This window comes from Solanum lycopersicum, chromosome 7 (genome assembly GCF_036512215.1).
Source record: "Solanum lycopersicum chromosome 7, SLM_r2.1".
NCBI classification, from domain to species: Eukaryota; Viridiplantae; Streptophyta; class Magnoliopsida; order Solanales; family Solanaceae; genus Solanum; species Solanum lycopersicum.
Genome location: NC_090806.1, coordinates 64369079 through 64384151, shown reverse-complemented (window position 1 = coordinate 64384151; position 15073 = coordinate 64369079). Strand labels below are relative to the sequence as shown.

Genomic DNA, 15073 nt, shown 5'->3' with positions numbered 1-15073 from the left:
TTAGTCAATACCATTACATGGTATATGTACTATTGTAAAATCCAAAAACTAACACATAAAATAAAGTCATATCCCTATGCAATAATAATCACATTAGAGCTAACATCCATCAATACCTAATGGAATTTTAAGTACTTGAAACTTCTAAAGCATATAACAAAGAAGGCCACAAAACAAAAACATAGATAAACCAGCCTGAGCTATAGTAAGCCTTCTCCAAAAATGCTTGCATAACACCACCTTCCGGCGAGTAATATAAGAAGCACCATGTCGAATGTAAGCTAAACATCTGCAAAAAATCCTGCATTGTCGTAAGAAAAATATATTAGATATATAGATAAGCAGGTTATGCAGATGATAACAAGCTTTAGGGAACATCAAAACAGGTCTACTCGGAAGTATGCAGACAATGCTTAAGGTCGATGATCTTTCTCGTGGAAAAGTTAAGTCGGCAACTTTTTTATTTTTTGCGATGTATCCCCAAACAATAAGAAAACACTTTTACTAAAAATGTTGCTGTACATATCCATCGTGGTAACATCAGTTCTAGTTTGAGCTTATAAGCATTAGCAGGCATAAGTATGGTTTAGAGATATGCAAATCTGCATTATTACTAAGGACTGCAGAATAAAGTATAATTTCGAATATTTCATTGATAATATACACACACTTCATAGACATTTTATCACTGAACACCGAGAGGAAAAGTGACAGACTAGATGTATTCTATCTTCCTTTTCTTTGTTGGAGGTGATACAGAAATAAGACATTATGGTCACAACTAAGACGTTCTCTTTCAAAATCTATTTGGCAATAAGTGACGGCTGTTATGTTGTTGATTCTCTTATTATCCTAAACATTTTTCATAATGTAGAAGGTTAAGATGTAAAATGAAAGACAGCTCCATGACGAGAAAGCAAAATCATACAGCAGAAAACCAATTTTCAATTTAGCAAAGAGAATTGGCCAATACAATACAGTTCATTCCCGTACTATAGATACAGAATGCAGGACAAGTCATACCCCTATTTGAAAATCTTGAAGATATCTTTTTGGTGCTTTATATATCCTATATCAGAATCTCCAAAAGATAAAGAGTTCCCAAATGATAATGCAAAATCAGATAGCGAGCATCAACAATAGAAGAACTGAAAATTAAAATACAAATAAAAGGAGAGAAACAAAAGGACGTTAAAATTGATGCATATAACTTAAAAACTTTGCATCAACAAAGTGCACATTTCACCCTAAATAAAGAGCAAAGTACAGGTCCGAGATTGTAAAGATAGTAGGCATGGCTTAGTTGAATGAAGGGAGACTGGGTTGAAATAGTAACTGAGCCTAGATCCACTCGAATGTAGTCACTTGAAGGATGAGGTAAACAAGGAAATGGTAGAGCAAAAGCCCAACAAATAAGTTATGTCTCATGCAGAACCTCAGAAAAACTACATCTGTAGCAAGCAATATCTGTCCACAATGACCTTTCCATTTTAGCTAGTCCAAAAACAATGAGACACATTAACTTAATTGGAATTATCTCCTACTCTAACCATAAAAATTTGCTTTCTATTAGTTTAATATTCAATTTAATCCATGTTCAACTATGCATTCTTCCATTTTAGATCTTGAAGTGACGTTTTAACACTTGTATCCTAAATAACAATACCATACTCTATTCAGCTTTCTCCTCGACATCTCTATGCAAGTCAGAGTAGGCCATGTATCCTAGATAATTAAATATGTTCCAATATTCCAATAATTTATTTTGAAATATCTGATTTCCAAGTCTTTACTGTTCCTTCTCTTTATATACTCAATTTCAAATTGCGCAACATCCGTAGTGACTAAATATTTTACCCTAATTGAAATAATCATGTAAACTGTAATATAAAAGTGGTGAGTGAAAGAAAATGATGAAAAAACAGACCAACATATAATAGGAAAGGTAAACAATGCAACAAAAGAAGACCTTCAGAGATTGAATATATTGAAATAAGGCATCATTGCAAAGCAGAGGATGGGGACATGGAGATAACCATACATGACAATGTAGAAGACAACATAGAGCACCATTAGTTTGCATTTACCTGCATTTTTTCAACCATGGAACTGAAGATTTGGCAAAGCAAATCATTCATCTGCAGGGCAGTCGGGAATTTCTGAAATTTTATCCTCACTTTCTGGAACTTTACTTTTTGGACTCATGTTTCTGAGGTCCTTCACTACATCCTCAAGGCCTATCAACCTCTTATCCAGCATCTGAACCTTACCCATAAAATTCTCAAACTGACCAGCATATTCTTCCTCTGCTTCTTTTGCTTTTTGTTCCAAGATCAAGCAATTGGATCGAAATTCTTCCTCTTGCTTGAGGCGTAGCTTTTCCATTTCAGCAGAGCTCAACATTAGACCTCCAGGACCAGCATCTTTGTAGTATGGTTCTTCAGGCAGCTGGAATTTCTTCCTATACTCAGAAAACTGTTTCTGGGTTTCCTTCAATGCCTTCCTGTAACCATCCAATATATTTCCCATCATAAAAAGCTCCCGTTCAAGACGACAAATATCTGCATCCCTTTTTTGTATTTCCTCACATTTAGACTTATGCAAGTGATCAATTACGCTGTCCCTTTTATGCACTTCACTAAGAAAAATTTGTTGGTTTATGTTTAATTGATCCTCATTCTGTTCCTTCGCTTCATACATCATCCTAGCCTTCATCATTAGGTGCTGCATCTGCTCCATGCATGATCCAAAATCTAATGGCTTCTCGTCCCATTCCCCCTCAATTCGCAACCTCTTGCTGCTGCCATGGAGAGAATGATGAGCCATATCAGGTTCAATCTCCATCTCTCTCTTACTTCCACTGCCAAAAAAGTGGCCACCTGTATGCATCTCATCTCTAGAAGCAAGAAGCTCAACTGAAGACTGATCATGAAGTTGCCCCTGTGAAGTAAATCCAATCTGTGTACTTTCCATCGTTTGCAGTAAATTTCCTGTCATCCCATCCCCAACAAGAGTACCATTACTAGGAATAACATCAAATTCATCTTCAACCTCATGCCTCTCTGCTCCTTCATCCTCTTCCTCAACATCATCATCATTCACATTATCATTGTCATTGTCATTGTCATTGTTCGTGTCGTTGTCATTCTCATTCTCATTCTCATCTTCCAACTCATGGTTTTCTTTCTTCTCCTCATCGTTATCCAAAGACACTGCTTCCTGCATCTTACATCTCTGTAACAAAGGCTCGTTAGCATCTTTTCTTTCATCAAAAAGCCACTGTTTCTCTTCCTCTTCCACCACCTCCTTCTCTTCCTTGGGTTCCTCAATATCCATCATCTCCACATCCTTCACCTCTTGCTTCTGGCCAAGATCCTGACCCAACGTCAACTCAATACTCAGTTCCTCCCCTAAAGCTCCATCCAATTCTTGAGCTTCGATTGACCCACCGACTCTTGCATTGTCCTCGTTACCACAATCCTCCTCCTCCTTCACATCAGCTTCAGACTCCACCTTTTCTGGTTCTTCACTATACAACACCTGCTCACGCTGTGACTTTATCAAGTATTGCAAATGTGCAGCATAATAACAGTCCACTAATTGGTCCCCTTGTGTCAGTTCCTTCTCCACCATGAACCAGAACAATCCAGCCCAATCCACTTTCTCAGGGTGCCCATCTTTTATAGCCTTAGTCCAACTTAAGACCTCATTAGGCATTATCCACGCGTCCTCATGCAAAAGCACCCAAATTGACACAAAGTTCTCAAGAAAGCTTATCGACTCCTCAGTCAATGGGTCAGCATCCACTTCCATACCATCAACCACAGCAACACTCCCTTTGTCCTTCTTCAAAGGCAGCTTAAGCGCCCGCCCTAAATCAGCCCTATTAACCGCAATTCTAAAATCATTAACATAACTAGCCCTCAACTTAGAATCATAAGTAGCAATCAACTGTGCAATCAAATCCACCCTTATATCTCTATCAAACTCTATATGTACAAAATCCCACAACCCCAAACGCCTCAGTAACTTCTCATGCCTATCAAAATCAAGAATCTTTGAAGGGAAAAAAGGAACAGGCTTTAGGTTTTCCTTAAGCATTTGCAATTTTTTCTCAATAGCTTGTAGCTTCTTTGTGTGGCATTTACCCTTCTTCCGCTTAGTACGCTTGATAGTATTACTAGGCGACATCATTCGAAGGTCAGTAACACTTACCTCTGTATCTGCAATTGGTAGATCCACAGTTAAACCAAAATCAGCATTTACATCAGCCGTAACAACTTGAGGGTTTTCTTTTTCTAGGTCTTTTTCTTCAAGAATCACATCTGGGGTCTCTTGTTTTCGCAAACTGGAGATGGGATTCTCTTGGTTTTGAGGATTAAGGGGTTCTAAGATTTGGGGTTGCGATTGAAGCTCTGAATTTGGGTTTTCTGTGTCTGGTTCTTCAGCGTTGTTAGAGTCGTCGATTGATGGTTCTTGAATTGGGGAATTTGACATATCTATACAGAGGAACAGTTTTTCTTCGGGAATGAGCAAGAAATCGAGGTTTTTGAAGGATCAAATTCAGACGATTTTGAATTTTTTTCGAGAAGAACAGTAGCAGGGTTTTTCTTGAATTTTGTTCAGTGGTTTTATTTCTTATTCATTGTGCTTCTCCTTCCAAAAATTACAAATGGGCTTGGATCAACATTCAAACAATGTGTCCTAATTTTGTAACATTTTATTCTTTTAGTAATATTCCAAAATATTTGTTTTTTATGTGAATTTTGTCAAAAAATGATATGGATAATTCAAGTTTTATAATTCATATGATTGTATCAAACTAGTAGTAACAAGAATAGAAACATAGATATACGAGAGATAAGGTGTGATTGGTTTTCGTGGTAGACAATATGTGAAAATTGAGGCTGATATGATTCAGACATATAAAGAGAAGAAATACGAATGTCCTAATAAAGAAGGGTTAGAGAATGACATTGATAGGTCCAATGAGAGGTAGATGTAAATGGAGAAAATCACATATAGGTGATTAGACATGGCGTAACATATCTTAAACTCACTAAAGATATAAGTCGAGGGTATGAAAATTGAGGATTACGATAGATTATAGATGATTAATCGGTAGTCGTATAGATCACTCTTTCTTATGAGGGAGCATGAAAAATGATGTTTTTTGTTATTGCAATACGTTAGTTAGGAAACTTACAGATTTTCTCTTTGTAGAAGTTCATCGCCTGCAACAGTCACAGCTCGAATTACTGAAGGTCGAGAAACTCCAGGTCCGCCTTAACCCTAGTCGTTTTCTAGACAATTTAGAATTCATTTTCAATATTCATAATGATCTTAATATAGACAATATTAGGGCGTAAGATTGGATTAACTAATGGGCCGACTCACTCAGTTAGCACCCTTTATGAGTGTACTAGGCCCAAAAGATATTTTACTAACACTTTTAGTTGGATTATATTTAGGAAAAATTATCAAACTAGTCACAATCTCTAACTTAATTAGTAAAAACATTTACACTTCAAAATAATTATTGAAAAAAGTCAAAATGTCAATATTTTAGAAAATAATTTGTACTCAAAATTTATTTCTCATTACCCATTTACACTTCTTCCTATTCTTTAGTACCATTAAATTTATTTTTCATATTTCGTTTTTCAATTTTTTTTTCTCTTTCACAGTTTTCACCATCCCATCATTCACTTTTTCTTACTTTCATTTAAATTTCACCATTATTCTCTTCATTGTTGAAGAAGAACTAATTATTGAAGTTTGTAACAATTTGTTCAGATCTATCAATTAATCAAGAAATTTCTCAATTGATAAACATATTTTTGAATTCATCATTTATTTTGCGAGATTTTGTTTTCAAATCACACATTATGTTCAATTTACGCATTGTATCTATAAGGATTTTTTGTTCTTTTTTTTTAAATTTTTATGTGAGTTTGTTAATTTACTCATCAAATATTTATGTATTTCAGATTTTTAATATTTAAAATAATTTTTGTAGATCTTTTTTTATGATTTGTTTCTATATTTCAAATTTAGTAGCATTTAAGTATTGAATAGTTTCACAAAAGTATTTGAAAGTATTTTGAATGTTCTGTAATTTTTAGTCAAATTTATGTTTACAAAGTGGTAATCTGAATACAAACTTGTATTTTGATTATTTAAACAAAAACGAACTAGTTGGTATAAACATATAATGAACAAAATAAAATACAAAATATTTGACTGATAGGATGAATACATATATAATGAATACATAAATAAACTATATTTTGGCTATTTATAGTTGACAATGAATACGAAATCAAAATATAAATACAAAACTTTATGATATACATTAGGACGAATTGTATGGTATACATTATGATGAATACGAAATCAAATCTAAATACAAACTATTTGGTATACAAAGTGATATTGAAAATAAACAAAATAAAATACATATGTAAGATGAATGAATACCTAAATCATGAATACATGAGTATTGGTATTCTCAATACTGGAAAATTTCTTAAAAGGAGATACATAAACTTCATAACCATAACATGATAGCCAAATAACTTCATAAAATTTTGGACATTTTTAAAGATAAATTGTAAATTCATAACGTCAAAATATGCCTTAGTAGAATAAATTGTTTCAAAAAAAATTAAGAAAATTGAATATTGAATTTTTAAAACAATGGTGATAGGCGTGTGTTTTAGAACATGATGAAAGAAGAAGAAGGAAGTTGGTGTATTTTGATAAATTGCCAATTAGTTCTTTGTTTTTGAATTTTCATAATAGATAAGACTTTTAAGCAATTGTTTCTTTTTAATATTTTTCTCTTCCCTTAATTTCTCCTTTTATTTTTAACAATTGTTTCTTTTGTGACATTTTTACTAAATATTAAAAGTATGGACAATAAGTCCAATTAAATGTAAAAATATAGACATTTTAAAAAAAGTTTCCCTTATATTTATTATTACATAGACACAATCTATCGGCTGACACCTAAAGTTGAGACTAATTTTCACTTAGACACCTATAATAGGCCTTATTCATTCTAAACACTTATAAAAAAAACTTTACTATTTTATTTGACATTTTTTACTAACATGACATATCAAGTGTATTATCCACACATAAAAAAATTTATTTAACCAAAAAAAGAATCTTCCGCCCCATTTTCAACCATCATCTCTCAAAACTTAAAAGTCGAAAAAATAGAGATCTGATAGTTCTATAGACAAAGGAACAGATTTCAATTGCAAAGATTTCCCCTTGTTTAAACACATCAGATTCAAATTATTTTTGAAATCTTGATTCCCTTTAACTATTTTAAATCTAGCTCCAATCTTTTCTAAATTACGTCAAATTTAATTTTTTAACTCATTTTGATGTGTTCAATCAATTGAAACAACAAACAGTCTGAAAAACCTAAATAATTCAAAATATTCAATTTGCAAATTCTAAGCTTTAAATGACCTTCAATGGTGGTGAAGAGAAAAGTAAACGCATAATAAAGCAATCCTTGAGGGGTGCTTGATGTAGCTGATTAGAGTTATACATATATTATAGGAAATTGTTGTCTATAATTTTACGTAAGAATTAATTATGCATAATTTAATTTTACATGTGTGATTCCGTTTTATATCATGCAGAATATATATATATCCTCACACTACATAAAAAATAATCTATGACGATAATTAATTAATGGCATTAGCTCAATAACCGTTAAATATGAATTTTCGCGGCAATTATCATTTTTTATATATGTTCTTAAAGCCTTTAGCGATATTGAATCTAATAACACTTAACTAAAGTCGATAAAGACTTTAACATTTTTTATTAATACAATTTTCTAAATTACAAATCAAACACCGTAATAATTTTACCATAATTATAAACAACTAGTCACTAAACAACCCCTTGTGGTTTAATACATACACCCCTAAAAAAAAAAGATTTAGGGTGAAGTCAGTGCCTCCATTTCTTCTAAAAGAATCACCTTTATGTTTTGGCATAATATATAAACATGTCTCTTAATTTAACTTTAGCTGACAACTATGACCTCCAATTTTGAGTGTGCACAAATAAACACTTAAACTTGAATAAAATTAACAAGTATCTACATGTGTTCTACATTGCATAATTACATCAAATGTCACACAGGACACAAAACTACCTGTATGACGAATGTGTCTATTTGTTCAATTTTATACAAAATTAAGTGTCTACTTGTGCACACCCAAAGTTAAAGGTCATAGTTGTCGATTGACGCCAAGTTAATGGCCATGTTTATGTATTTTCTTTACAAACATGAAAAATAATGACATAATATATAAATATGCCTTTTTACTTGATCTCATTTAACATTGATGCCCTCCAACAATGGGTGTGCAAGTAAACACTTAAACTTTTATAACATTAAATAAGTAGACACATGATTCCAATGTGACATAATACGTGTAAGTAACCACATAAAACTTACCATGTAGGATGTCATGTAGGTCATGAGTGTCTATTCATTTAATTTTATACAATTTAAGTGTCTACTTGTGTACGTCCAAAGTTGGAGGGTATGAATGTGAAAATGAAATTAAATTAAAAGGTATATTTATATATTATAAATAATTGAAGATCTTTTTAAATACTATTAAATTTTGTGAATCACCTATTGTATATCATTGTATTATTTGACCTTCCTATTAAGGACCTGTTTGGCCATAGTAGAATTTGGGTAAAATTTCATTATTTGGGAGCTTTTAAAAATTCAAGCTTTAAGTCAAACTCTTATTTTTTACAAAGATCATCCTCTATAGTAATTGTTTGTGTTGTAATACATAATTTTTTACGTAACACCAAAATAGTGATGATGTCACGACCCAAAACGTGTCGTGAGTGACACCCACATTTATCCTCCTATGTGAGCGAACCAACCAATCTAAACCCCAACGTTTCAAACATAATAAATAGAAAACAATGCGAAATACTTAAAACTCATTAACAAAATCAATAATCAACTTATAAATCTCAAAACTTATCATTATCCCCAACATCTAGAAGTCATCATCACAAGAACATCTATCCTCAAATTACTAATCTAAGAGTATCTAAGAAGTTAAAATAGGTAAAAAGCTAGTCCATGCCGGATGTTCAAGGCATCAAGACATGAAGAGGAAGATCCAGTCCAAGCTAGAAGCATTAGCTCACCCTGAAATCTGATGTAATGAAGACTGGCTAGAGTTGCGGTTGAGTTGAAGACGACGACACGTTTGCTGCACTCCACAAATAACAAGGAAGGAAACATACAAGTAGGGGTCAGTACAAACACAAGTACTGAGTAGATATCATCGGCCAACTCAAAATAGAAAACAGTATATATCAGATAAGATCATAAAATCATCTATAATACTCAACATGCGGCATTTACAATTACCATAACCCTTGGTCACAACACCAAGCACATCAATGAGGACTCACGCCTCCCCATCATACTCATTTGGGAATTAGGTTCATTAAATTGAGTATATAACATCTTTCAAGATTCATTATCTTTATTCCTCTTGTGTCGGCACATGACACTCTGATCCCCTAATTCTACGTGTCGATTCGTGACACCCGATCCCCTAATTCTACGTGTCGGTTCGTGACACCCGATCCCCTAATTCTATGTGTCGGTTCGTGACACCCGATCCCCTAATTCTACGTGTCGGTTCGTGACACCCAATCTCCTAATTCTACGTGTCGGTTCGTGACACCCGATCCCCTAATTCTACGTGTCGGTTCGTGACACCCGATCCCCTAATTCTACGGTCGGTTCGTGACACCCGCTCCACTAATCTCATTCTATTAATTCATCAAGCCTTCTTTTATTCCAAGGCATTATCAATCTCATTACTTTAGTTCATCAAGCCTTCTTTTATACCAAGACATCATCATTAACAAGGTAAATTTAGGATTAGAGATTCAATAGACTCATCATGCTTATTCATCACAATTATATAATCACATTCATGCAAGCATACAATTAAGCATATAGAAGGGTTTACAACACTACCCAATACATATCATTCGCTATTAAGAGTTTACTACGAATAGCATAAAAACCATAACCTACCTCCACCGAAGATTCGTGATTAAGCAAGCAATTTCCCAAGATCTTTGCTTTCTTCTCGTTTCTCCTCTTTCTCGTTCGATCCTCTCTCTCTCTCTCTTTGTTCTTTCTATTTTTCTTATTCAAACCCTCTTTCTTTTACCCTAATTAGCATATAATTAAATATAAAAGATGGCAATAGTAACCCACTAATTAACTCAAGGTTACCTCTTTTAACCCCCAAGAAATTGAGTTATTAATACTAAACAACTAACTTTATAATTAAAGCAGGAATAGTCCAAACCGCCCCTTAAATTACTTAACAGAAATCCGACCCAGTCTGGGATTACGCAGCCTGTGACGGGCCGTCGTGCCTGCGACGGTCCGTCCTGCTGCTCCGTCACAGAGTTCAGAGACTCCATTCCATTAAAGGGTCTGTGACGGTCCGTCGTGCCATTCCGTTACGAAGTTCAGAGAGTCGATTTCAGTACCCAATTTTCAGAATTCTAAGTATTTTGGAACGAGACCCCCTCGACGGTCCGTCGTGCCCATGACGGTCCGTCGTGGGTTCCGTCGTCTCAGCCTGTTTTTCCAGAAATAAAATCTGCTGCTCAAAACGACTAAACAGGTCGTTACAATAGATACCAATTTACCCATCGTTCGTCCCCGAACAATCACAAGAAGAAAAACAAGGGCGAAAAGGAGTACATGAATCTGTAAACAGACGTGGGTATCTTTCTTGCATGTCAGCCTCTTTCTCCCAAGTGGCTTCTTCAAGTGGTCGATTCTTCCATTGAACTTTGATGGATGCAATCTCTCTTGACCTTAACTTGCGGACTTCTCTATCTAGAATAGCAACAGGTTCCTCCTCATAAGACAAATTCTCATCAAGCAGAACTGAATCCCAACGAATGATGTAGTTTCCATCCCCATGTTATCTTTTCAACATAGACACATGAAATACCGGATGTACTCCGGACAGCCCTGGAGGCAAGGCTAATTCATAAGCCACCTCCCCTACTCGCTTAAGTACTTCAAATGGTCCAATATACCTTCGGCTTAGCTTACCTCTTTTACCAAACCGCATCACCCCTTTCATGGGCGAAACCTTCAGCAAGACTTGCTCACCCTCCATAAACTCCAAGTCTCTAACCTTTCGATCTGCATATTCCTTTTGCCTACTTTGTGCCGCTAACAGCTTTTCTTGAATAGATTTCACTTTCTCTAATGAATCCCTCAAAAGGTCAGTACCCCAAGGTCTAACCTCAAATGCATCAAACCAACCAATGGGAGACCTACATCTCCTCGCATACAATGCTTCGAAGGGAGCCATATCAATACTTGAGTGATAGCTATTATTGTATGAAAACTCCGCTAAGGGTAAGAAGCTATCCCAATGGCCACCAAATTCTATCACACATGCACGAAGCATATCCTCCAACACTTGAATCATTCGCTCAGACTGACCATCGGTCTGAGGATGGAACGCAGTACTAAGGTCCAACCTAGTACCTAATTCAGCATGTAATGTTCTCCAAAACTTAGAAGTAAACTGCGTACCTCTATCTGATATGATGGAGAGTGGATGCAATCGAACGATTTTGAGCTATAGATTCTGGCTAACTTCTCTGCATTGTAGGTCACCTTGACCGGAATGAAGTGAGTAGACTTAGTTAACCTATCAACGATTACCCAAATGGAGTCAAACTTCCCCAATGTCTTTGGAAGACCAACCACGAAGTCCATTGCAATTCTCTCCCACTTCCATTCAGGAATGGGCATTCTCTGAAGTGTTCCTCCGGGCCTCTGGTGTTCATACTTTACTTGCTGACAATTTGGACATTTGGCAACAAAATCAACAATGTCGCGCTTCATTCTACTCCACCAAAAGTGTTGCTTTAGGTCACGGTACATCTTGGTTGCACCAGGATGTATAGAATATCCGGAACTATAAGCCTCTGTAAGAATAGTGTGGATCAAATCATCAACACGGGGCACACATACCCTTCCCTTAATTCTCAAAACACCTTCCTCATCCATTATTGCTTCTTTAGCCTCTCCTCGCAACACCATATCCCGAATTCGGCTTAGTTTCTCATCATCAAACTGTTTTCCCTTGATCTTGTCAAGAAAAGAAGATCTTGCCTCCACACTGGCCAAAAATCCTCCCTTCTCATTTACTTCTAGCCTCATAAAGTTATTAGCCAGAGTCTGAACTTCTCTAGCCAATGGGCGTCTAGAAACTTGCAAGTGAGCTAGACTTCCCATGCTCCCTGCTTTTCTACTTAAGGCGTCTGCCACAACATTAGCCTTTCCCGGATGATACAAGGTAGTGATATCGTAGTCCTTCAGTAGTTCCATCCATCTCCTCTGTCTCAAATTCAAATCTTTTTGAGTAAAGACATACTGTAGGCTACGATGATCCGTATATACTTCACACTTAACCCCATATAGATAATGTCTCCATTGCTTTAATGCAAACACTACCGCAACCAATTCCAAATCATGGGTCGGATAATTACGTTCATGCACCTTTAATTGCCTTGAAGCATAAGCAATTACGTTCTTCTCTTGCATTAGCACTGCACCCAAACCCGAATAGGATGCATCACAATAGACAATGAAATTCTTACCTTCCACGGGCAAGGTGAGAATTGGTGCAGTAGTCAACAAAGTCTTGAGCTTCTGAAAGCTTTCCTCACATTCGTCCGACCATACAAATGGAACGTTCTGCTTAGTCAAGTTCGTCAATTGGGAAGCAATGGAAGAGAATCCCTTGACAAATCGGCGGTAATAGCTAGCTAAACCAACAAAGCTCCTTATTTCTGACACATTAGTAGGTCTTACCCAATTCTTCACTGTCTCAATCTTAGAAGGATCCACCATCACCCCATCCTTAGAAACCACATGCCCCAAGAAGGACACTGCATCTAGCCAAAACTCACACTTGGAGAATTTGGCATAAAGCTTTTTCTCCCTCAACATTTCCAATACAATTCTCAAATGCTCCTCATGTTCCTTCTTGCTCTTTGAGTATATCAATATATCATCAATAAATACGATCACAAAGAGATCCAGATATGGCTTAAAAATCTCGTTCATCAAGCTCATGAAAGCAGCAGGGGCATTCGTAAGACCAAAAGACATCACTACAAATTCGTAATGCCCATACCTGGTCCAAAAAGCAGTCTTTTGCACATCCGTTGCCCGTATTTTCAATTGATGATAACCGAATCTCAAGTCAATCTTAGAGAAGACACAAGCACCTTGTAACTGATCGAACAAGTCATTAATGCGAGGAATGTGATACTTGTTCTTAATAGTTACCTTGTTCAACTGCCGGTAGTCTATGCACATCCAAAAACTCCCATCCTTCTTCTTCACAAATAACACTGGAGCACCCCAAGGAGATGCACTTGGTCTAATGAAGCCTTTGCTCAACAACTCTTGAAGTTGGGCCTTTAACTCTCTTAACTCAGCGGGAGACATTCTATAAGGGGGTATAGAAATGGGGCGAGTGCCCGGTTCAAGATCGATGCAGAAGTCAATATCTCTATCCGGTGGCATACCAGGAACGTCTGCAGGAAACACATCTAAAAACTCGCGGACTATCGCAACCGACTCGATTGAAGGTACTTGGGTAGTATCATCCTTGAGGTGTGCCAAGAAAGCTAAACAACCCTTACTAACCATTCTCTTATCACGAAGAAAGGAGATGATACGAACCGGAGTGGAAGTGTAGTCGCCCTCCCACAATAACGGATCTGTCCCAGGCTTGGCTAACGTCACAGTCTTAGCATTACAATCCAAAATCGCAAAATTTGGAGAAAGCCAAGTCATACCCAGAATTACATCAAAATCAACCATTTCTAAGATAACCAAGTCTACATAAGTATTGCTCCCCACAAAAGTCACCAAACAAGACCTATATACTTTTTCAACTATCACAGACTCACCCACCGGAGTAGACACACGAATAGGTATGTCAAGCAATTCACAATGTAAATTAAGACCAGTAGCAAATGAGGAAGATACATATGAAAATGTGGAGCCGGGATCAAATAATACAGAAGCCATACAATCACAAACCAAAAGATTACCTGTGATGACAGCATCAGATGTCTCCGCTTCAGATCTCCCAGGAAAAGCATAACAATGGGCCCTATCACCTGTCTGCCCGTTGCCCCTACCATGTTGTGCTGTAGTGGCTCCAATTTGCCCGTTACCCCGGCCGTTTTGGTGACCACCATTACCTCAGCCACCGCGTTCTCCAGAATAACGGCCTCTACTATGACCACCTCTACCTCTAGCTATTAGGAGTCTATAACTCTGTTTTGGACAATTCCTCCTAATATGTCCAGTCTCCCCACATCCATAACACTCTCTGGAGTCAAGCATAGGTCTCTCAGAGAAGTGTTGACCGGTCTGAGGTGGACCCCCAACTACAGTCTGTAGTGAAGACTGAATTGGTCGGACTGAGTAACCTCCTTAACCCCTTCACAAAACGGCGAATCCGCTCTTGTGGATTGAAACAAAGTTTGGTGGCATACCTGGATAATGCACGAAACTTAGCCTCATATGCAGTAACCGACATCCTACCTTGCTCTAGGCTCAAGAACTCATCTCTTTTCCTATCCCTCAAAGTCCGGGGGATATACTTCTCCATAAACAAGCTAGAGAATGATGCCCAAGTCATAGGTGGTGCCTCTGTTGGTTGACACTCAACATGTGACCGCCACCACATTTTGGCGTTTCCTTGAAATTGATAAGTCACAAACTCAACACCAAACCGTTCTACTATACCTATCTTGTGTAGTAGCTCATGACAGTCAACCAGAAAATCGTAGGCATCTTCAGATTCAACACCCTTGAAGACTGGAGGTTTCAATTTCAAGAACTTACTGAAAAGTTCATGCTGATCATTTGTCATTATAGGCCCTGTAGTCAGACGAGGAAACGTGCCTATTTCCAATG

At 36.6% G+C, this 15073-nt stretch overlaps 1 protein-coding gene across 1 annotated transcript; it reads right to left on the bottom strand.

Annotated features, from left to right (window-relative positions):
* Positions 1-5321, bottom strand: LOC101258386 (uncharacterized). Its single transcript, XM_004243352.5, has 2 exons — positions 2088-5321; positions 1-301 (listed from the first exon to the last, which is right to left on the bottom strand). Exon 1 carries the CDS (start codon positions 4495-4497, stop codon positions 2131-2133), a length of 2367 nt encoding a protein of 788 aa, XP_004243400.1. The 5' UTR covers positions 4498-5321; the 3' UTR covers positions 1-301; positions 2088-2130.
* Between the last annotated feature and the right edge of the window lie 9752 nt (positions 5322-15073).